Source organism: Rana temporaria, chromosome 9 (genome assembly GCF_905171775.1).
Source record: "Rana temporaria chromosome 9, aRanTem1.1, whole genome shotgun sequence".
In the NCBI taxonomy this organism is placed as follows: Eukaryota; Metazoa; Chordata; class Amphibia; order Anura; family Ranidae; genus Rana; species Rana temporaria.
In genome coordinates this window covers 184,197,652-184,221,734 of record NC_053497.1, presented here as the reverse complement: position 1 = coordinate 184,221,734, position 24,083 = coordinate 184,197,652, and the positions used below count along the sequence as shown (strand labels likewise).

At 47.7% G+C, this 24,083-nt stretch overlaps 2 protein-coding genes across 2 annotated transcripts; one reads left to right on the top strand and one right to left on the bottom strand.

Moving 5' to 3' along the window:
• The first annotated feature begins 9,286 nt into the window (after positions 1–9,286).
• Positions 9,287–10,633, top strand: LOC120914636 (adenosine receptor A1-like). Its single transcript, XM_040325321.1, has one exon. It carries the CDS (start codon positions 9,287–9,289, stop codon positions 10,631–10,633), a length of 1,347 nt encoding a protein of 448 aa, XP_040181255.1.
• Positions 10,634–18,478: 7,845 nt separating this feature from the next.
• Positions 18,479–22,504, bottom strand: SNRPD2 (small nuclear ribonucleoprotein D2 polypeptide). Its single transcript, XM_040325183.1, has 3 exons — positions 22,395–22,504; positions 19,192–19,371; positions 18,479–18,802 (listed from the first exon to the last, which is right to left on the bottom strand). Coding segments are annotated over exons 1-3 (357 nt in total). The 5' UTR covers positions 22,397–22,504; the 3' UTR covers positions 18,479–18,627.
• Between the last annotated feature and the right edge of the window lie 1,579 nt (positions 22,505–24,083).

Genomic DNA, 24,083 nt, shown 5'->3' with positions numbered 1-24,083 from the left:
TGTGGATGGTAGTGGATGGGTGTAGTGAGGTCAGAACCCTCAGGAGATGTATGTGGATGGTAGTGGATGGGTGTAGTGAGGTCAGAACCCTCAGGAGATGTATGTGGATGGTAGTGGATGGGTGTAGTGAGGTCAGAACCCTCAGGAGATCTATGTGGATGGTAGTGGATGGGTGTAGTGAGGTCAGAACCCTCAGGAGATGTATGTGGATGGTAGTGGATGGGTGTAGTGAGGTCAGAACCCTCAGACGTTCCATGTGGCCGGTAGTGGATGGGTGTCGTGGCTCTGGGCAATCAATGTAAGGACACTTGGAGGTCGAATTCTGTAGGTCACACACATTACCTCTTTCTTATATCAAAATGAAGTAAATCTGCAGGAAAGGCGAATATCCCTTCCTGCCTCTCCCCGCCATCCCTCCTCTGACAGGTGTTTGTGGAACTTTTCACGCCTGGTTGGAGTAACACACTGGCCTGGGCAGTGATAAGAGAATAATATCACGCAGAGATACCGAGCCCATCGAATACAGAGAAGTGATCAGACCACAGCTGTGGACATAAAGCGCCTTGTGTACATAAATCATCTATTTACAGCGCCAACCATCTGGGCGCAAAAGACTCAACATGGCCGTCATTAAACAACAAGACTCAGCTGCTGAGATATGAAACCCCGACAATCGTCCACCATGACCGATCGTTTCCCTGCCATGTAATCCATGTGGAGTCTTCTCACCATCCTGAGGAACCTGCAATAGTTTTATCTGAAGGGTCGGCTCAGCCGTGTGCAGGCAGAAGATAGAGGAGCTCCTGGGATGTCTACTGAGGACCGTGGAAAGACCACCATTCCAGGTGGGTTAGAACCTCGATTCCTCACATAATATATTGATTCCAAACCTCTCCATTCCTAACATATCAATTCCAAACATATTGATTCTTGACCTATCGATTTCAAACATATCAAGTCCAAAACTTTCGATTCCAAATCTATAGACTCCAAGGGGCAGATCCTCAAAGAAATTACGCCGGCGTATCTCTTGATACGCCGGCGTAATTTCAAATTTTGCGCGTCGTATCTTTGTTTTGGTATCCACAAAACAAGATACGACGACATCTGGGTTAGATCCGACAGGCATACGCCTTAGTACGCCGTCGGATCTTAGATGCAATGTTTCTGCGGCCGCTAGGTGGAGTTCCGGTCGTATTCCGCGTTGAGTATGCAAATTAGCTAGTTACGGCGAATCACGAACGTACAAGCGGCCGTCGCATTTTTTTACGTCGTTTCCGTTCGGCTTTTTCCGGCGTATAGTTAAAGCTGCTATCTGGTGGCGTACTCAATGTTAAGTATGGCCGTCGTTGCCGCGTATAATTTTGAAAATTTTAAGTCGTCCGTGAATGGGGCTGGACGCCATTTACGTTCACGTCAAAACCAATAACGTCCTTGCGATGCACGGCACGGCGGGAAACTTTAGGGACGGTGCATGCGCAGTTCGTTCGGCGCGGGGACGCGCTTCATTTAAATGAAACACGCCCCCTACCCGCCGCATTTGAATTCCGTGCCCTTACGCCGTGAGAGATACACTACGCCGCGGTAACTTACGGCGCAAATTCGTTGAGGATTCAAACCAATTCAAAGTAAGTTACAGCGGCGTAGCGTATCTTGCATACGCTGCGCCCGGCGCAGATGTATGTGGATCTGCCCCCAAGTCTATAGATTCCAAACCTATCGATTCCTAGCATCTCCCTATCCAAACCTATCAACTCCAAACCTAGAGACCCCAAACCTGTCAATTCCAACTATATTGATTCCAAATCTATCAATTCCTAACCTATCGATTCCTAACCTATCGATTCCTAGCCTATCGATTCCTAACCTATCGATTCCTAACCTATCGATTCCTAGCCTATCGATTCCTAACCTATCGATTCCTAGCCTATCGATTCCTAGCCTATCGATTCCTAACCTATCGATTCCTAACCTATCGATTCCTAACCTATCGATTCCTAGCCTATCGATTCCTAGCCTATCGATTCCTAACCTATCGATTCCTAACCTATCGATTCCTAGCCTATCGATTCCTAGCCTATCGATTCCTAACCTATCGATTCCAAACCTATCGATTCCAAACCTATCGATTCCAAACCTATCGATTCCAAACCTATCGATTCCAAACCTATCGATTCCAAACCTATCGATTCCTAACCTATCGATTCCTAGCCTATCGATTCCTAACCTATCGATTCCAAACCTATCGATTCCAAACCTATCGATTCCAAACCTATCGATTCCAAACCTATCGATTCCAAACCTATCGATTCCAAACCTATCGATTCCAAACCTATCGATTCCAAACCTATCGATTCCAAACCTATAAATTCCTAATATATAGATTCCAAACCTATCAATTCCAAACCTATCAATTCCAAACCTATCTATTCCAAACCTATCAATTCCTAACGTATTGATTCCAAACCTATCGATTCCAAACCTATTAATTCCTAACATATCAATTCCTAACATATTGATTCCAAACCTATTAATTCCTAATATATAGATTTCAAATCTATTGATTCCAAACCTATCAATTCCTAACCTATCGATTCCAAACCTATCAATTCCTAACGTATCAATTCCAAACCTATCTATTCCAAACCTATCAATTCCAAACCTATCAATTCCTAACGTATTGATTCCAAACCTATCGATTCCAAACCTATTAATTCCTAACATATCAATTCCTAACATATTGATTCCAAACCTATTAATTCCTAATATATAGATTTCAAATCTATTGATTCCAAACCTATCAATTCCTAACCTATCGATTCCTAACCTATCGATTCCTAGCCTATCCACCCCTAACATATCGATTATTATTATATTATACATGATTTATATAGTGCCAACAGTTTACGCAATGCTTTACAATGTATAGAGGGGACAGCACAATTACCCGTTCAATACAGAAGGTACAGAAGGGCCCGGCTCGTAGAGCTTACATTCTAAAGGGAGGGGGTGGTGGTACAAATGCGGAGAATGATTTGATGGAGGTGGCTCAGGGATAGTTGTTAGGTGGGTGTGGGATTGACTTCCCTGAAAAAATGAGTTTTCAGGGATCTCCTAAAGGTGGACAGGGTAGGGGCTGATCAGACATACCGGGGCAGGGAGTTGCAGAGGATGGGAGAGGCTCTGGAGAAGTCCTGAAGGCGAGCATGGGAGGAGGTAACAAGGGAGTAGAGAGCAGGAGGTCCTGGAAGGAGCGGAGGGGACGATTTGGCCGATATCTGCAGATGAGTCCGGTGATGTAGATGGGGGCAATTCCAAACCTATTGATTCCTAACCTATCGATTCCACGGGCATCCCTGGGAGAGATTTATTGGAACTTTTTACAGATTTTTATTACAAAAAAACTTCCACAGATCAGTAAACTGACCTCAAGACTGGAGATACGTGGGGGGGGGGGGGGTTTTAGCATCTCGTGCCCCAAAAATAGCCGATTATAAATCTCTGAGAGCGACCGGCTGTCAGACAGAACACATGGGGAAGGATGGAGGGAGGAATGGATAGGATGGATGAAAAGACTGATAAATGTATGGACAGATAGACGTACAGATGGGATGGATGGTTGGAGGAACGTATTGGATAGATAAGGACAGGTGGATGGACGGAAGAATGGCTGGACAGGTGGATGGATGGACAGGTTGGTGGATGGAGGAATGGATGGATGGATAGGTTGGTGGATGGAGGAATGGATGGATGGATAGGTTGGTGGATGGAGGAATGGATGGATGGACAGGTTGGTGGATGGAGGAATGGATGGATAGATAGGTTGGTGGATGGAGGAATGGATGGATGGATAGGTTGGTGGATGGAGGAATGGACGGATGGATGGACAGGTTGGTGGATGGAGGAATGGACGGATGGATGGACAGGTTGGTGGATGGAGGAATGGACGGATGGATGGACAGGTTGGTGGATGGAGGAATGGATAGGTTGGTGGATGGAGGAATGGATGGATGGATAGGTTGGTGGATGAGGAATGGATGGATGGATAGGTTGGTGGATGGAGGGATGGATGGATGGGTGGACAGGTTGGTGGATGGAGGAATGGATAGGTTGGTGGATGGAGGAATGGATGGATGGATAGGTTGGTGGATGAGGAATGGATGGATGGATAGGTTGGTGGATGGAGGGATGGATGGATGGGTGGACAGGTTGGTGGATGGAGGAATGGACTGGATGGATGAATGAAGAGATGGCTGGACAGGTGGAGGAATGAATTGGAGAGAGATTTGTGTGGTGAATGTATGATGGAGGACAGGTGGGGAGGAGGACAGGTGAGCCATTCAGTGCCCCTCCCATCCCCACAGCTTCACTGACATCAGGAGACGGGCAGCGGTGTTCACACAGATCAGCAGATAGAACCTTCCGGACACTTCATAGGACAGCGTGGGGTCCATTGTCCAGGTGAGATGACCTCCCGACTTTACCTTTCTACAAGTCACAGCTGACTGTTAGCGTTTCCTCCTCCTGACTTATAAAGTGAATTCATCATTGCAATGAAATTATTATGGTTCGGGATGTATATGATGATGATGATTCGGGATGTATTATGATGATGATGATTCGGGATGTATATGATGATGATGATGATGATTCGGGATGTATATGATGATGATTCGGGATATATTATGATGATGATGATTCGGGATGTATATGATGATGATTCGGGATGTATATGATGATGATGATGATTCGGGATGTATATGATGATGATGATGATTCGGGATGTATATTATGACGATGATTCGGGATGTATATGATGATGATTCGGGATATATTATGATGATGATGATTCGGGATGTATATGATGATGATGATGATGATTCGGGATGTATATGATGATGATTCGGGATGTATATGATGATGATGATTCGGGATGTATATTATGATGATGATGATTGGAGATGTATATGATGATGATGATGATTCCGGATGTATATGATGATGATGATGATTCGGGATGTATATGATGATGATGATTTGGGATGTATATGATGATGATGATTCGGGATGTATATGATGATGATGATGATTTGGGATGTATATGATGATGATGATTCGGGATGTATATGATGATGATGATGATTTGGGATGTATATGATGATGATGATTCGGGATGTATATGATGATGATGATTCGGGATGTATATGATGATGATTCGGGATGTATATGATGATGATTCGGGATGTATATGATGATGATTCGGGATGTATATGATGATGATTCGGGATGTATATGATGATGATGATGATTCGGGATGTATATGATGATTCGGGATGTATATGATGATGATGATGATGATGATTCGGGATGTATATGATGATGATAATGATTCGGGATGTATATGATGATGATGATGATTCGGGATGTATATGATGATGATGATTCGGGATGTATATGATGATGATGATTCGGGATGTATATGATGATGATGATGATGATTCGGGATGTATATGATGATGATGATGATGATGATGATGATGATGATTCGGGATGTATATGATGATGATGATTCGGGATGTATATGATGATGATTCGGGATGTATATGATGATGATGATGATGATTTGGAATGTATATGATGATGATGATGATGATGATGATTCGGGATGTATATGATGATGATGATTCGGGATGTATATGATGATGATTCGGGATGTATATGATGATGATGATTCGGGATGTATATGATGATGATGATTCGGGATGTATATGATGATGATTTGGGATGTATATGATGATGATGATTCGGGATGTATATGATGATGATGATGATTCGGGATGTATATGATGATGATGATGATGATTCGGGATGTATATGATGATGATGATAATGATTCGGGATGTATATGATGATGATGATTTGGGATGTATATGATGATGATGATGATTCGGGATGTATATGATAATGATTCGGGATGTATATGATGATGATGATAATGATTCGGGATGTATATGATGATGATGATTCGGGATGTATATGATGATGATGATGATTCGGGATGTATATGATGATGATGATGATTCGGGATGTATATGATGATGATTCGGGATGTATATGATGATGATTCGGGATGTATATAATGATGACGATGATTCGGGATGTATATGATGATGATTCGGGATGTATATGATGATGATTCGGGATGTATATGATGATGATTCGGGATGTATATGATGATGATGATGATTTGGGATGTATATGATGATGATGATGATGATGATGATGATTCGGGATGTATATGATGATGATGATTCGGGATGTATATGATGATGATGATGATTTGGGATGTATATGATGATGATGATGATGATTCGGGATGTATATGATGATGATGATTCGGGATGTATATGATGATGATGATGATGATTCGGGATGTATATGATGATGATGATTCGGGATGTATATGATGATGATGATTCGGGATGTATATGATGATGATGATGATTTGGGATGTATATGATGATGAAGATGATTCGGGATGTATATGATGATGATTTGGGATGTATATGATGATGATGATGATTCGGGATGTATATGATGATGATGATGATGATGATGATTCGGGATGTATATGATGATGATGATGATGATGATGATGATGATTCGGGATGTATATGATGATGATGATGATGATGATTTGGGATGTATATGATGATGATGATGATGATGATGATTCGGGATGTATATGATGATGATGATTCGGGATGTATATGATGATGATGATTTAGGATGTATGTGATGATGATTCGGGATGTATATGATGATGATTCAGGATTTATATAATGATGATGAGTCGGGATGTATATGATGATGATGATTTGGGATGTATATGATGATGATGATTTGGGATGTATATGATGATGATGATTTGGGATGTATATGATGATGATGATGATGATTCGGGATGTATATGATGATGATTCGGGATGTATATGATGATGATGATGATGATTTGGGATGTATATGATGATGAAGATGATTCGGGATGTATATGATGATGATGATTCGGGATGTATATGATGATGATTCGGGATGTATATGATGATGATGATTTGGGATGTATATGATGATGATGATGATGATGATTTGGGATGTATATGATGATGATGATGATTCGGGATGTATATGATGATGATGATGATTCGGGATGTATATTATGATGATGATTCGGGATGTATATTATGATGATGATGATGATTCGGGATGTATATTATGATGATTCGGGATGTATATGATGATGATGATGATTCGGGATGTATATTATGATGATGATGATGATTCGGGATGTATATGATGATGATGATGATTCGGGATGTATATTATGATGATTCGGGATGTATATGATGATGATGATGATGATTCGGGATGTATATTATGATGATGATGATTCGGGATGTATATTATGATGATGATGATGATGATGATAATGATTCGGGATGTATATGATGATGATGATTCGGGATGTATATTATGATGATGATGATGATTCGGGATGTATATGATGATGATTCGGGATGTATATGATGATGATTCGGGATGTATATTATGATGATGATGATGATTCGGGATGTATATGATGATGATTCGGGATGTATATGATGATGATGATGATTCGGGATGTATATTATGATGATGATGATTCGGGATGTATATTATGATGATGATGATGATGATGATAATGATTCGGGATGTATATGATGATGATGATGATGATGATTCGGGATGTATATTATGATGATGATTCGGGATGTATATGATGATGATTCGGGATGTATATGATGATGATGATGATGATGATGATGATGATTCGGGATGTATATGATGATGATAATTCGGGATGTATATGATGATGATGATGATTCGGGATGTATATTATGATGATTCGGGATGTATATGATGATGATGATGATGATGATGATGATGATGATTCGGGATGTATATGATGATGATTCGGGATGTATATGATGATGATTCGGGATGTATATTATGATGATGATGATGATGATTCGGGATGTATATTATGATGATGATGATGATGATTCGGGATGTATATGATGATGATGATTCGGGATGTATATGATGATGATGATTTGGGATGTATATGATGATGATGATGATTCGGGATTTATATGATGATGATGATTCGGGATGTATATGATGATGATGATGATTCGAGATGTATATGATGATGATTCGGGATGTATATGATGATGATTCGGGATGTATATGATGATGATAATTCGGGATGTATATGATGATGATGATTCGGGATGTATATGATGATGATTCGGGATGTATATGATGATGATTCGGGATGTATATTATGATGATGATGATGATGATGATGATTCGGGATGTATATGATGATGATGATGATGATTATGATGATGATTCGGGATGTATATGATGATGATGATTCGAGATGTATATGATGATGATGATTCGAGATGTATTTGGCACCAGCAGTGTGCACAGAGCTTTACATTATAAAGGGGGACAGTACAGTTACAATACAAGGAGGGTTGGGGGGCGGGGCTGTTCCTGAGAGCTTACAATCTAATAGGTAGAAACAACTAAGAGGGATGCGTTGACAGAGAAAAAAAAAAGTTGGAGTTGTGAGGCTTCTCTAAAGAGATGATTTTTCAGGAATTTGCCTAAAGGTGGACAGAGTAGGGAATAGATGGACAGATTGGGGTTGGGAGTTCATGAGGATGGGTGAGGCTTTGGATAGAATTGAGTAGGGAGTCCCAGAGGATGGGAGAGGCTCTGGCCAGATTGGGATAGGGAGCTCCAGACGATGGGAAAGGTTTGGGACAGATTGAAGTAGGGAGTCCAGTGGATGGTAGAGGCTTTGGACAGATTGGTGTAGGAAGCGCCAGAGGATGGGAGAGGCTTTGGACAAAATGGGGTAGAACGTTTTAGAGGAAGGGTAAGGCTGTAGACAGACTGGAGTAGGGCGTTCCAGAGGATGGCAGAGACTTTAGACAGATTGGGGTAGGGAGTTTAAAAGGATAGGAGAGGCTCTGGTCAGATTGGGCTAGGGAGCTTCGGAGGATGGGAGAGGCTCTGGACAGATTGGGGTAGGGAGTTCTGGAGGATGGGAGAGGCTCTGGACAGATTGGGGTAGGGAGTTCTGGAGGATGGGAGAGGCTCTGGACAGATTGGGGTAGGGAGTTCTGGAGGATGGGAGAGGCTCTGGACAGATTGGGGTAGGGAGTTCTGGAGGATGGGAGAGGCTCTGGACAGATCTTTCGTAAAGGTGACTGTGTCCAGTATCAGAGCCCGGTACTCCCTGCTGAGGGTCCTGAGGAAAGGCTCAGGGAACTCCTCTCCTGGACTTTGGACAGATTGGGGTAGAGAGTTCCAGAGGATAGGAACTCCTTTCCTGGACTGGTTGGGAGGTTCTGCTTTCACTGATAATGGAATACTGTCTTCCAAGGACTCCGCCTCTCCGATATGTAATTCTATTCTATGTTTTCCTTCCAGGTTCTGGGAATTCTTCACCATCGGGAATGTTGGAGGATCTTCGCCAGATATGAACTCCTCCACCCCACAGCCCGGGAGCGACTCGCTACCCCTGGTGTCCGTGACCAACATCCCGTACCTGGTGACAGAAGTGCTGACGGCTGTGGTCTCTGTGGTGGGGAACATTCTCATCTGTTTGGCCGTTTTCAATGACCGCCGGCTGCGGACCGTCACCAACAACTTCATCCTGTCTTTGGCCACCGCCGACATCCTGGTGGGAGCCGTGGCCATCCCTTGTGCCATCCTCCTGGATCTGGGCGTGGCACGGTGCAGCCTCTACTCCTGCCTGCTGATGCTTTGCAACCTCATGACCTTCTCTTTGGCCTCCATCTTCGGACTGTTGGCGGTGGCAGTAGAGCGGTACATCTCCATCTTGTGTCCCTTCCGTTACCGCGCCCTGGTCACACCCCGGGCATCCGTCCTGGTGATAATCTGTACCTGGATACTGGCCGCAGTGGCAGGCCTGATGCCCTTCATGGGCTGGCGGAAACCCTTCCCCCCGGAGAGCGAATGTCTGTTCAGCAGCCTGATCTCCGAGTCGTACATGGTCTACATGATCTTCTTCGGCTGCGTGGTTTTTCCGTTGGTCGCCATGCTGGTGCTCTACGCTCGCATCTTCCTGGAGATTCGCAGGCAGATCCGGCAGATTGCGGAGTGGGAGGTGGACGTCAGCCGCCGGCACAGAAAGAGGCGCGTCGTGGTCAGGGAGTTCCGCATGGCCTCCTCGCTCTTCCTGGTGGTCTTCTGCTTCGTACTTTGCTGGTTTCCCATCCACATCCTCAACGTCATCCGACTTTTCTGTCCCAAATGCCAAATCAACGAAGACTTGGTCCTCTCCGCCGTCATCCTCTCCCACGCCAACTCCGCCATCAACCCCATTATCTACGTCTTCCGGATGAGGACCTTCCGCCGTGCTGTGGAGGCCACCCTTTCCTGTTACTGCATCACCGGATCTGTGGGGAGTGTCACCGGATCCAGCCAGGCAAAGGTGACCCAGGAGCAGAGGGGAGATGGGACCACCAGGGATGGTCCTCTGCCCGGGAACTAGGCCGGGCGTGGGGGAGGGGGAACTCCTGGGATGGGAGGACTCTTGTAGTAAGTCATGTGACTACCTCTGTGGGCGGCTGGGGGAGGACGCCAGAATTTAGAAAGCACCTTCTTCTCCACCAGTAGCCCACCATGAAACCGGGATTCCCTTCTGTTACCGCCCTTCATCCAGTCCTTGTCCTGGGAACTAAGCCAGGTGTGGGGGAGGGGGGGCTCCTGGGATGGGAGGACTCTTGTAGTAAGTCATGTGACTACCTCTGTGGGCGGCTGGGGGAGGACGCCAGAATTTAGAAAGCACCTTCTTCTCCACCAGTAGGCCACCATGAAATCCAGACTTCCTTCTGATAAATGCTGGAGGTGTTACCGCCCCTCATCGATAGTCCTTGTCCCGGGAACTAGGCTGGGTGTGGGGAGGAGGAATACCCCGGATGGGTGGAGTCTTGTAGTTAGTCATGTGACTACCTCTGTGAATGGCTGGGGAAGGACACCAAATTCTAGGGAGCACCTTCTTGTCCACCAGTAGTTCACCATGAAATCCGGACTCCCTTCTGATAAATGCTGGAGGGGTTACCACCCCTCATCGATAGTCCTTGTCCTGGGAACTAGGTCTGGTGTGGGGGAGGGGGAGCTCCCCGGATGGGTGGAGTCTTGTAATTAGTCATGTGACTGGTTAAGGACGCCAAAATCAAGGTAGAGAAGGAAGCCAAAAATCTAGGAAGCACCTTCTTCTCCACCAGTAGGCCACCATGAAATCCGGACTTCCTTCTGATAAATCCTGGAGGTGTTACTGCCCCTCATCGATAGTCCTTGTCCTAGGAACTAGGCCAGGGGAGGGGGAGCTCCCCGGGTGGGTGGAGACTCAGTCATGTGACTACCTCTGTGGGGGACTGGGGAAGGACGCCAAAATCTAGGAAGCACCTTCTTCTCCACCAGTAGGCCACCATGAAATCCAGATTTCCTTCTGATAAATCCTGGAGATGTTACCACCCCTCATCGATGGTCCTTGTCCTGGACAGTTCTGGAGACCAGGAAGATATTTTTTTTCATACTTTGCAGGCGATTGGCTAAAAGTGATAAAGAGCAAGGAGCCAAGCAATCAGCACCAGAGACGTAGAACTCATCAGAACCCTTCATGGTTTCCTCTAAAAGCTACAAGCTGGCCCAGGGTCTGGTGACGATGTCATAGGTGGGTGTGGCCTATAATGGGCGGAGATCCATAGATTGTAATAAAACGGTATTTCCTGCCAAGAGGATTCAGATTGTCCTTTCCTGTTCTCCCCACAACAATGAAGATCAGAGTCCTCACCATGGTCTCTACAGGAAGTGGAACTTTACTCACGCAATCATCAGGAACTCTGGGTAATCCTGCCATCATCAGTACACGGATAGGACGGAGAGATCAGATTTACTGCTTTTACATTTTTTTTTCAGTGACTTCCTGGTTTCTGGCCTAGGCCACAATGATGTCATCCATCCCAGGAGGGGAGGAGCTCTGCTAAGCCCACCCCCATGCCTGAGCTAAGGGCAGATTCCAGGAAGTAAATGCTCCCATGACTCTTCTGCCCTTCGTACATCATGAAGGCAGAGGTCAGCACATTAGGAGGCGGCCAATGATGTACCTCTGTGGTCAGTACTGAGTGACGGTTGTACGGGGGCCACATATGTATTTTTTTTTTTTGCGAGATACACTTCATGATTTTTTCCCGCATCTTTCACACCCCTGAGGAAGAAATAAGACATTGTATTCAGAAACGCATTGGGGGTCTCAGTCTCAGCGTTCTTTAGTCCAGTGGTGATGACAGATGTAGGAAGCTTTGATTCAGTGACGTCATACCGTACAGGAATGAACAGCTGCCACTACTGTGTAAGGTTTTCATGTCTACTTACCTTTCTACCAATAAAGCTTGTAGATAGTTTTTGTAAATTTGCTTCTAGACTTGTGTTGCTTTAAAGTCCCACAAGCAAGAGACCGGGGGGGGGAGGGGTCTGTCCTATACTCACCTTCCCCTGTGACATCACTGGTGGGCTCAGACCTCGAAGGGAGTGGCCTTCTCCTATGACACAACTCCCTCAGAGGTCATAGCTCACCAACAGTCACTTACCTTCTCCTATGACATGCTCTGGCCACTTACTTTCTTCTGACACGACTCCCTCAAAAATGTCAGAGCCCACCAAGAGTCACCTATCTTCTAGGCAGTGACTCCATCAAAGGCCAGGGACTGTTGGTGAGCTCTGAGGGAGTGGTCACTTACCTTCTCCCATGACATCATTGGTGGGCTCTGACCTCAAAGGGAGTCATGGAAAAGGTAAGTGACTCTTGGTTTGCTCTGGCCTCTGAGGGAGCAGTCACTTACCTTCTCCTACAACAGGACTCCCTCAGAGGTCACCAAGTCACCTTCTCCTATAACATCATTGGTGGGCTCTGACCCTTGAGGAAGTTGTGTCATAGGAGAAGGTAAGTGACTTGGTTGGCTCTGACCACCTCCTTTTTTTTCTGACACGACTCCCTCAAAATTGTCAGAGCTCACCAAGAGTCACCTACCTTCTATGCAGTGACTCCATCAAAGGCCAGGGACTGTTGGTGAGCTCTGAGGGAGTGGTCACTTACCTTCTCCTATGACATCACTGGTGAGCTCTGCCCTCTGAGGGAGTTGCGGCGTAGGAGGAGGTAAGTGACTCCTAGTTGGCTCCGGCTTTTGAGGGAGTGGTCACAAAACTTCTCCTACGACACGAATCTCTCAGAGGTCAGAGCTCACCAACAGTCACTTACCTTCTCCCACAAGATCACTGGTGAGCTCTGCCCCCTGAGGAAGTCTAGTCATAAGAGAAGGCAAGTGACTCTTGGTTGTTGGCTCTGGCCTCTGAGGGAGCGGTCACTTACCTTCTCCTAAGAAGGCTTGTTCCAGGTTGGATGGAGTAACGGAGGGTTAGAACCTGTCAGGTGTCCCCATTGGAAAATGTCCCCCTCTATTCCTGTTTTGGGGACAACACAAAATTGGGGATTTTCTTTCACTTTGGGTAATAATGGTAAACAGGACCGGGGGGGGGGGGGATTAATCTCCATAATAGGGGCAGAAAGAGGAATGAAAACCCGAAAGGGGGGGTCTCGGCCCTCCCCCTCCATCCAAAACGGACATAAATTGCCCCAAATTATACTTTATACAGCAAAATAAAGAGTAAGCTATTTAAATCAGCGGCCCGCGGACCAGTTATAAATGGCCCGCAGGCAGGGCGGAAGTGGGGGGGAGCAAAGAGGAAAAAATGTTTCTTTTTTTGTGAGCTGGCGCCATCTGGTGGTGGCCGTTGGTATTACAAGTTAAGCATTAAAAGTTAAACAGCAATTCTAATGTCATTTTACACTATTTTCACTGCCATCTTCTTCCCTCTAATTAGAACCCCCAAACAGAATATATATTTTTTATCCTAACACCCTAGAGAATAAAATGGCGATCGTTGCAATACTTTCTGTTACACCGTATTTGCGCAGCGGTCTTACAAGCGCACTTTTTTGGGAAAAAAATTACACTTTTTTTAATTAAAAAATAAGACAACAGTAAAGTTATCCCCATTTTTTTTTAATATTATGAAAGATAATGTTACGCCGAGTAAATTCATACCCAACACGTCACGCTTCAAAATTGCGTCCGCTTGTGGAATGCCGACAAACTTTTTTACCCTTTAAAATCTTCATAGGCGACGTTTAAAAAAATCTATAGGTTGTATGTTTTAAGTTACAGAGGAGGTCTAGAGCTAGAATTATTGCTCTCGCTCTACCAATCGCGGCGATACCTCACATGTGTGGTTTGAACACCGTTTACATATGCGGGCACTGCTCGCGTATGTGTTCGCTTCTGCGCGCAAGCTCGTCGGGACGGGGTGCGTTTTCTGGCTCCTAACTTTTTTAGCTGGCTCCTAGATTCCAAGGAAATTTGTCAAACCCTGACTTACACCAGTGCTGGTGGTAATAATGCACTCGCTGACACCAGTGCTGGGGGTAATAATGCGCTCGCTGACACCAGTACTGTTGTTTTTGAAGTTTGAAAGTTTGCATGCGGCCCCCCATGGCATATGAAAACTTGTCTTGTGGCCCTCAGGTAATTTGAGTTTGAGACCCCCGATTTAAATAGATACATAAAAAAGTGAAAAGTGACAGTCCCCTATATATAATAAAGAAGTCACAACTGAATGTGTATGAATCCAGGAAATGTAGTAAAGCCAGAAAACAAACTCCTCCCACCAAGGGGGACACCAAAGTGCCGGTGATGCCGCCTCCTCACCAGAAGCCGTGACCACAATCACAGCGCTCAGTATGCGCCTGGGGTGTTTAAAGTCTCCCTGAAGACTCGTGGTAAAAGCTGGGTGTATACGGAGGATCGAACACTCAAATGTATCTCAGAAAAATGAGAAAAGAGAAATCCATAGTGTATACTGCGATAAAATGGGTTTAATGAAAAAAAAATAGTATTGCACTTACGAGAGCAAGTAGGGAATGCGCGGCGTATATAAATAGATACAATGTTTCTCCGCGTCTCCTCCAGGTCTCCTCCGCCAAGCTGGTCTGCCATTTCACTGGATCGGAATGTCGTCGGTGACGCAGGCCACACCCTACGCGTTTCGTCACAAGCGGACGTCGTCTGGGATTGGTTGGTGCGTGCACGACATCACGCATGCCCTTATATAATGCCACAGCGCTATCTTAGGTAAGGGCAAAGAGCTGAAAGGCTGGACTAAAGTATTGCAGGCATCTATTTTGGGATGCCCTAAAACAAGTGGATATTTCAAAAGTAAAAAGGAGACTGCCATCTTATGGTAAAAAGGAGGAACAACATATATATTATATATATATATATATATATATATATATATCCAAAATTTTATTTGAATATAAGTATATACGGCCAGACTCATAGAGCAAGAGGGAGTTGGAGAAAAAGCCGAGGTACAAATACAGACAGGGTGATAAATACGCCTAATGTTATAACCAGAATGTAAAGTGCAACAACTATAAAAAAAATATTCATATTCAAATTATTACAATGAATTTAATACAATTTTAAAATAAATTGGACCTGTATAAAAAAAAACGAAATAAAAAATTGTTTTAGACAGTCTAAGCATTATTTAAAAAACAGTTGATGTCCCAATCAACATTGAGGCCATGCGGCACATAAGATTTCATGTCAGAAATCCATTTAGTTTCAATTTTTGAAATGGAACGGACCCGATTCCTACCTCTCCAGTGTGGGTTCAATTTTTCAATTGGGACAAAGAGAGTTAACCACAAGGGGGCGCTGAAGGGGTTATGTGTGACCTCATGTGTGTTTCTAACTGTAGGGGGGGGTGTGGCTGTAGGTGTGACATCATTGATTGTGTTTCCCTATAAAAGGGATCACACGATCGATGACGGCGCCACAGGGAAGCCGTGTTTACACACACCTCTCCCCGTTCTTCAGCTCCGGGGACCAATCGCGGGATTCCGATCGGGTCCGCGAGCTTCGGACCGGGGTGCGCGACCCACAGCTGGGCACTTCAAGAGGACGTACCTGTACGGGCTTGTGCCCAGCCGTGCCATTCTGCCGACGTAAATGTGCAGGAGGCGGTCTTAAGTGGTTAAAAAACAGTTGATGTCCCAATCAACATTGAGGCCATGCGGCACATAAGATTTCATGTCAAAAATCCATTTAGTTTCAATTTTTGAAATGGAACGGACCCAATTCCTACCTCTCCAGTGTGGATTCAATTGGGACAAAGAGTTCCATCAAGCTTTTTATCGCAATATTTTGCATAGTGCTTGGAAAGGTTACGTTTAGGAAAACCTTTTATATTTCCCACATGTTCCTCCAGACGTACATGTAGAGCTCCCTTCGTTCGACCAATGTACTGCTTTGAACATGAAACCTGTACTACAGTGGTGTCTCGCAGCAGTGACGACCCATGCTGAAATCAGAAGTTAGGGTCTCCTTTAGCCCCTCCCACTTCACTTTCCTCACCAGTCAGCTGACTTCTAGTCTCTGCCCCCCAGCCATGCTGTGAACTGAATGGGCGGCTGCAAAGATACTGAGTGGCCGGCCGCGGGCACTAGGAATAGCCAAGCTGGGCGGCCGAGAAAAAGGCTGGCAGAGTGCCGTGGGCTACAGAAACAGGCCAGGATTTGGTGACCCATGGCAAATCATCATTCAACCCCCGAGGGGGTCCCGACCCCCAGGTTGAGAACCACTGGTTTAGTGCAGTATTTTTTCCAATTCTTTGGGTTTTTTTTTGTTATACTTTACACCAGGCATGTCCAAAGTCCGGCCGGCAGGCCAATTGCGGCCCACATTCCGGTACAATGTGGCCCCCCTGGTGATTTGGATTTTTTATATATATATATATATATATATATATATATATATATATATATATATATACACACACACATCTCTATCTATCCTTTGTGGCCCCCAGGGCCTCAAAAGATAAATATTGTTTTAATTGGCACTGCCTCGGAGGGGGCGGGACGAGTGCCATCAGATTACATACAGCCAAATCTCCAGTTTACTCAACGGTGTCTGTAATAGGAAGTCCTGTCTCCTGGGCTGCCATTGGACGACTCTTCTGTCTATTATAGGAGGCGGAACTTTGCAGAGTAAACTGGAGATTCTGTATAATCTATTGGCGCACGTCCTGCCCCCCCTCCCCCTTTGAGGCTGCAGATGGGCATCGATTAGGCTGCACTGATGTCAATGGTGAGGCTGCATTGATTGGCACCGATTAGGCTGCATTGATTGGACCTGGCCGTTATTTTTTCAAATGTAAGTTTTTACCTGAAACTTCCCTCTTAAAGTGAAGGTGCGTATTTTACGCTGATAAATATGGTATAGCCAAAAAACACGCCCAAGCTCGTCCTGAGCGGCGCTTCAGGGGCCACAAAAGATATATTTCTCTAATTAACACGCCTCATCTCTTCACCACACACAGCCACAAAGGCTGGAGAATTCTTGTTGGGCCGTGTATTAATCGCTCGGACGAACACACTTAGACCGAATATTATTGGTTCAAAGAATGTTGGCAAAATAGTCGGCCCTCACGCATGTTCACTTCATCAAATCTGGCCCTCTTTGAAAAAAAGTTTGGACACCCCTGCTTTACACAGACCAGACTGTCCGGCACAAGTGTCGGTTAGCGAGTAGAGACAAACCATTCCCTGCTGACAGGGGCGATTACAATGGGACAAACCATTCCCCTGCTGACAGGGGCGATTACAATGGGACAAAACATTCCCCTGCTGACGGGGGCGATTACAATGGGACAAACCATTTCCCTGCTGACGGGGGTGATTACAATGGGACAAACCATTTCCCTACTGACAGGGGTAATTACAATGGGACAAACCATTTCCCTGCTGACAGGGGTAATTACAATGGGACAAACCATTTCCCTGCTGACAGGGGTAATTACAATGGGACAAACCATTTCCCTGCTGACGGGGGTGATTACAATGGGACAAACCATTTCCCTACTGACGGGGGCGATTACAATGGGACAAACCATTTCCCTGCTGACAGGGGCGATTACAATGGGACAAACCATTGTCTACTGAGAGGGGTGATTACAATGATCAGCTTTTATTTATCCCACAAGGAATAAAACTTACCATAACCCAGTATGTGGAGTTTGGCTTCCATCTGTTGGTCAGGAATGTAGACTCCACCCACAGGGTGACACCACGGACCCTCCTTTGTATTTTCAGGTCTAATGTGACACCAAAGGGCCACTCAGGGAAACTTACAGCACCAGGGGCCCCAGAAATGATGGGACACAAAACGCACGTCGACTTATCAGAGCATAGAACAATCAGAGACTCCGCCCACAGGAATACGACAACTTCGCTTTATTAGAAAACACCTGAGCCCTCCCCGAGGTGTCAGCCCCGGGGGGGACCCGAAACACATAAACCCCTCCCCTCCCCCATCCATGCTGGCTCTCCATGTGTAGAAGAGAGTCCCGGAAGAGTCCTCACTTCCCAGCCAGCAATGGATTCCTGAGGACGACGATGACGCTGTCCCCCCGCAGGAACATCTTGGAGATATAGCGGTCCTTGTTGACGGGTTTGGATTTCTTCTTCCCCTTCCCGCTCTTCGGAACCTCCGTCCACATCTCCTTCACATTCTCCAGGACCATGTTACAGTGTCTGGGGGGAGGGGAGGGGGAGGGACACACAGCTCAGGGGTGAGGATAATGACCACAGACTTCTCATTTCATTCCAGAAAATTACGCTTACCATGCTCCACCCCCAAACAACCCAAAACTAACAGACCCCGCCCACACAGAACACGACCCCCGAACAGAACTCTGCCCCACAGATCCCATCACAAATCCCCAAACGTAACAAAGACACTGCCCCCACAAAACTCTGCCTCACAAGTCCCCGCCCCCCAAAGAACCCCGTACCCCCACAAAACTCTGCCTCACAAGTCCCCGCCCCCAAAGAACCCCATACCCCCACAAAACTCTGCCTCACAAGTCCCCGCCCCCAAAACTCTGCCTCACAAGTCCCCGCCCCCCAAAGAACCTTCTTACCTGTCAAAAGCCTTCACCCTTCCCAGCAGCTTCTTATTGTTGCGGCAGTTGATAAGGACCTGTGTGTTGTTCTTTACAGACTGGGTGAGCACAGAGAGGGGCCCTGTGTTAAACTCCTCCTCCTCACGTTTCTGCAGCTCCTCCGGGGTCATCTCACTCTTCGGCTTGTTTAGGAGACTCCTATAGAAAGAAGAAAAAAACAAGCTTATAGGAGATTCTCCTCTATCACACACAGCTCCTCCCCCTCAAACACAGCCCCTCCTCCATCCCACACAGCTCTCTCCTCCCTCCTCCATCACACACACACAGCTCTCCCCTCCCTCCTCCGTCACACACACACAGCTCTCCCCTCCCTCCTCCGTCACACACACACACAGCTCTCCCCTCCCTCCTCCGTCACACACACAGCTCTCCCCTCCCTCCTCCGTCACACACACACACACAGCTCTCCCCTCCCTCACACACACAGCTCTTCCCTCCCTCCTCCGTCTCACACACACACACACACACACACACACACACACAGCTCTCCCTCCCTCCTCCGTCACACACACACAGCTCTCCCCTCCCTCCTCCGTCACACACACACACAGCTCTCCCCTCCCTCCTCCGTCACACACACACAGCTCTCCCCTCCCTCCTCCGTCACACACACACAGCTCTCCCCTCCCTCCTCCGTCACACACACACAGCTCTCCCCTCCCTCCTCCGTCACACACACACACAGCTCTCCCCTCCCTCCTCCGTCACACACACACAGCTCTCCCCTCCCTCCTCCGTCACACACACACAGCTCTCCCCTCCCTCCTCCGTCACACACACACAGCTCTCCCCTCCCTCCTCCGTCACACACACACAGCTCTCCCCTCCCTCCTCCGTCACACACACACAGCTCTCCCCTCCCTCCTCCGTCACACACACACACAGCTCTCCCCTCCCTCCTCCGTCACACACACACAGCTCTCCCCTCCCTCCTCCGTCACACACACACAGCTCTCCCTCCCTCCTCCGTCACACACACACAGCTCTCCCCTCCCTCCTCCGTCACACACACACAGCTCTCCCTCCTCTCCGTCACACACACACAGCTCTCCTCTTCCCTCACACAGCTCTCCTCTTCCCTCACACAGCTCTCCTCTTCCCTCACACAGCTCTCCTCTTCCATCACACACACACAGCTCTCCTCTTCCCTCACACAGCTCTCCTCTTCCCTCACACAGCTCTCCTCTTCCCTCACACAGCTCTCCTCTTCCCTCACACAGCTCTCCTCTTCCCTCACACAGCTCTCCTCTTCCCTCACACACACACAGCTCTCCTCTTCCCTCACACAGCTCTCCCCTCCCTCACACAGCTCTCCTCTTCCCTCCTCCGTCACACACACACAGCTCTCCTCTTCCCTCACACAGCTCTCCCCTCCCTCACACAGCTCTCCTCTTCCCTCACACAGCTCTCCTCTTCCCTCACACAGCTCTCCTCTCCCTCACACAGCTCTCCTCTTCCCTCACACAGCTCTCCTCTTCCCTCACACAGCTCTCCTCTTCCCTCACACAGCTCTCCTCTTCCCTCACACAGCTCTCCTCTTCCCTCACACAGCTCTCCTCTTCCCTCACACAGCTCTCCTCTTCCCTCACACAGCTCTCCCCTCCCTCACACACACAGCTCTCCTCTCCCTCCCTCCCTCACACACACAGCTCTCCTCTCCCTCCCTCACACACACAGCTCTCCTCTTCCCTCACACAGCTCTCCTCTTCCCTCACACAGCTCTCCTCTTCCCTCACACAGCTCTCCTCTTCCCTCACACAGCTCTCCTCTTCCCTCACACAGCTCTCCTCTTCCCTCCTCCGTCACACACACAGCTCTCCCCTCCCTCCTCCATCACACACACACAGCTCTCCTCTTCCCTCACACAGCTCTCCCCTCCCTCACACAGCTCTCCTCTTCCCTCCTCCGTCACACACACACAGCTCTCCTCTTCCTCTTCCATCACACACACACAGCTCTCCTCTTCCCTCACACAGCTCTCCTCTTCCCTCACACAGCTCTCCTCTTCCCTCACACAGCTCTCCTCTTCCCTCACACAGCTCTCCTCTTCCCTCCTCCGTCACACACACACAGCTCTCCTCTTCCTCTTCCATCACACACACACAGCTCTCCCCTCCCTCACACAGCTCTCCTCTTCCTCACACAGCTCTCCTCTTCCCTCACACAGCTCTCCTCTCCCTCTTCCATCACACACAGCTCTCCTCTCCTCTCCCTCACACACACACAGCTCTCCTCTCCCTCTTCCATCACACACACACACAGCTCTCCCCTCTTCCCTCACACAGCTCTCCTCTTCCCTCACACAGCTCTCCTCTTCCCTCACACAGCTCTCCTCTTCCCTCACACAGCTCTCCTCTTCCCTCACACAGCTCTCCTCTTCCCTCACACAGCTCTCCTCTTCCCTCACACAGCTCTCCTCTTCCCTCACACAGCTCTCCTCTTTCCTCACACAGCTCTCCTCTTCCCTCACACAGCTCTCCTCTTCCCTCCTCCGTCACACACACAGCTCTCCCCTCCCTCCTCCATCACACACACACAGCTCTCCTCTTCCCTCACACAGCTCTCCCCCTCCCTCACACAGCTCTCCTCTTCCCTCACACAGCTCTCCTCTTCCCTCACACAGCTCTCCTCTTCCCTCACACAGCTCTCCTCTTCCCTCACACAGCTCTCCCCTCCCTCACACAGCTCTCCTCTTCCCTCACACAGCTCTCCTCTTCCCTCACACAGCTCTCCTCTTCCCTCACACAGCTCTCCTCTTCCATCACACACACACAGCTCTCCCCTCCCTCCTCCATCACACACACACAGCTCTCCTCTTCCCTCACACAGCTCTCCCCTCCCTCACACAGCTCTCCTCTTCCCTCCTCCGTCACACACACACAGCTCTCCTCTTCCTCTTCCATCACACACACACAGCTCTCCTCTTCCCTCACACAGCTCTCCCCTCCCTCACACAGCTCTCCTCTTCCCTCACACAGCTCTCCTCTTCCCTCACACAGCTCTCCTCTTCCCTCACACAGCTCTCCTCTTCCCTCACACAGCTCTCCCCTCCCTCACACACACAGCTCTCCTCTCCCTCCCTCCCTCACACACACAGCTCTCCTCTCCCTCCCTCACACACACAGCCCTCCTCTCCCTCACACACACAGCTCTCCTCTTACATGTTGGCAGTTCACTCTCTCTTTCTTCCTCACGTTGCCGCTTCGTGTTGCGCAGTCACTTCCGCTTCCGGGTCAGCGATATACTTCCGTTTCTATGGAGACGCGCTGAACCAATGTCAGCGTCGTGCGGGCGTGGTTACGCCATTTTTGGCGGGAGCGACATCAGCGCTTAGCATTGGGAGTGGGTGGGTGCCGAGATCTTAGCTCCTCCCTTTCCGTTGACGTCGATGAAGGGCGGAGTAGGTTAGTTTCATACATTGGAGGAGAGTCCACTTCTAACTCCAGGCTTACTGCGGGTGTACCAAGATGGCCGCGTCACTTCGGCTGCGCATGCGCAGTAGGCTGGGTAGCGGCTTTGTGACAGAACACCTGCCGTCAGCGGACATTTTACTACACCCAGCTACGTTTTTAATTTTCAGGTGATTTTAGCAATAAAGTAAGCGTGTATACAAGTAAATATATTGTATTGTGACATCTGTGATGCTGTTTGGACGTTACCTCATGAAAGAAGCTGGACGCCAGCAGTCGGAAGGTGGTGGCGGCCATCTTGGTACACCCAGCGCTCCTCAGCGCTAAACCTTTTGCCTTTCAAAATGAAACATTCAAACGGCGTCACAGATGTCACTATACTATATATGTATTTATCTACGCTCACTTTATTGCTAAAATGACTCTGACATTCAAAACCTAGCTGGGTGTAGTAAGATGTCCGCCGCCTTCCTCCGACTGCAGCTGTTCTGTCAGATCGGCAAACCTGGTAATGGTGGAACACATGTGCAGCTGACGGAACGTCACTTCAGTTACCTCGTCTGACGGATTCGCTAATCTGATAGTACATCGTAGTGTACAGATATAGGATCCGATACCATGGAAACCGAACACTTCCGGGACCCCGATACCATGGAAACCAACCACTTCCAGGACCCCGATACCATGGAAACCGACCACTTCCGGGACCCCGATACCATGGAATCCGAACACTTCCTGGCCCCTGATTACATGGAAACCGAACACTTCCGGGAACCTGATACCATGGAAACCGAACACTTCCGGGACCCCGATACCATGGAAACCGAACACTTCCGGGACCCCGATACCATGGAAACCGAACACTTCCGGGGACCCTGATACCATAGAAACCAACCACTTCCAGGACCCCGATACCATGGAAACCAACCACTTCCAGGACCCCGATACCATGGAAACCGAACACTTCCGGGACCCCGATACCACGGAAACCGACCACTTCCGGGACCCCGATACCATGGAATCCGAACACTTCCTGGCCCCTGATTACATGGAAACCGAACACTTCCGGGAACCTGATACCATGGAAACCGAACACTTCCGGGACCCCGATACCATGGAAACCGAACACTTCCGGGACCCCGATACCATGGAAACCGAACACTTCCGGGGACCCTGATACCATAGAAACCAACCACTTCCAGGACCCCAATACCATGGAAACCGAACACTTCCAGGACCCCGATACCATGGAAACCGAACACTTCCGGGACCCCGATACCATGGAAACCGACCACTTCCGGGACCCCGATACCATGGAAACCGAACACTTCCGGGGACCCCGATACCATGGAATCCGAACACTTCCTGGCCCCTGATTACATGGAAACCGACCACTTCCAGAACCCTGATACCATGTAAATCGACCACTTCCGGGACCCC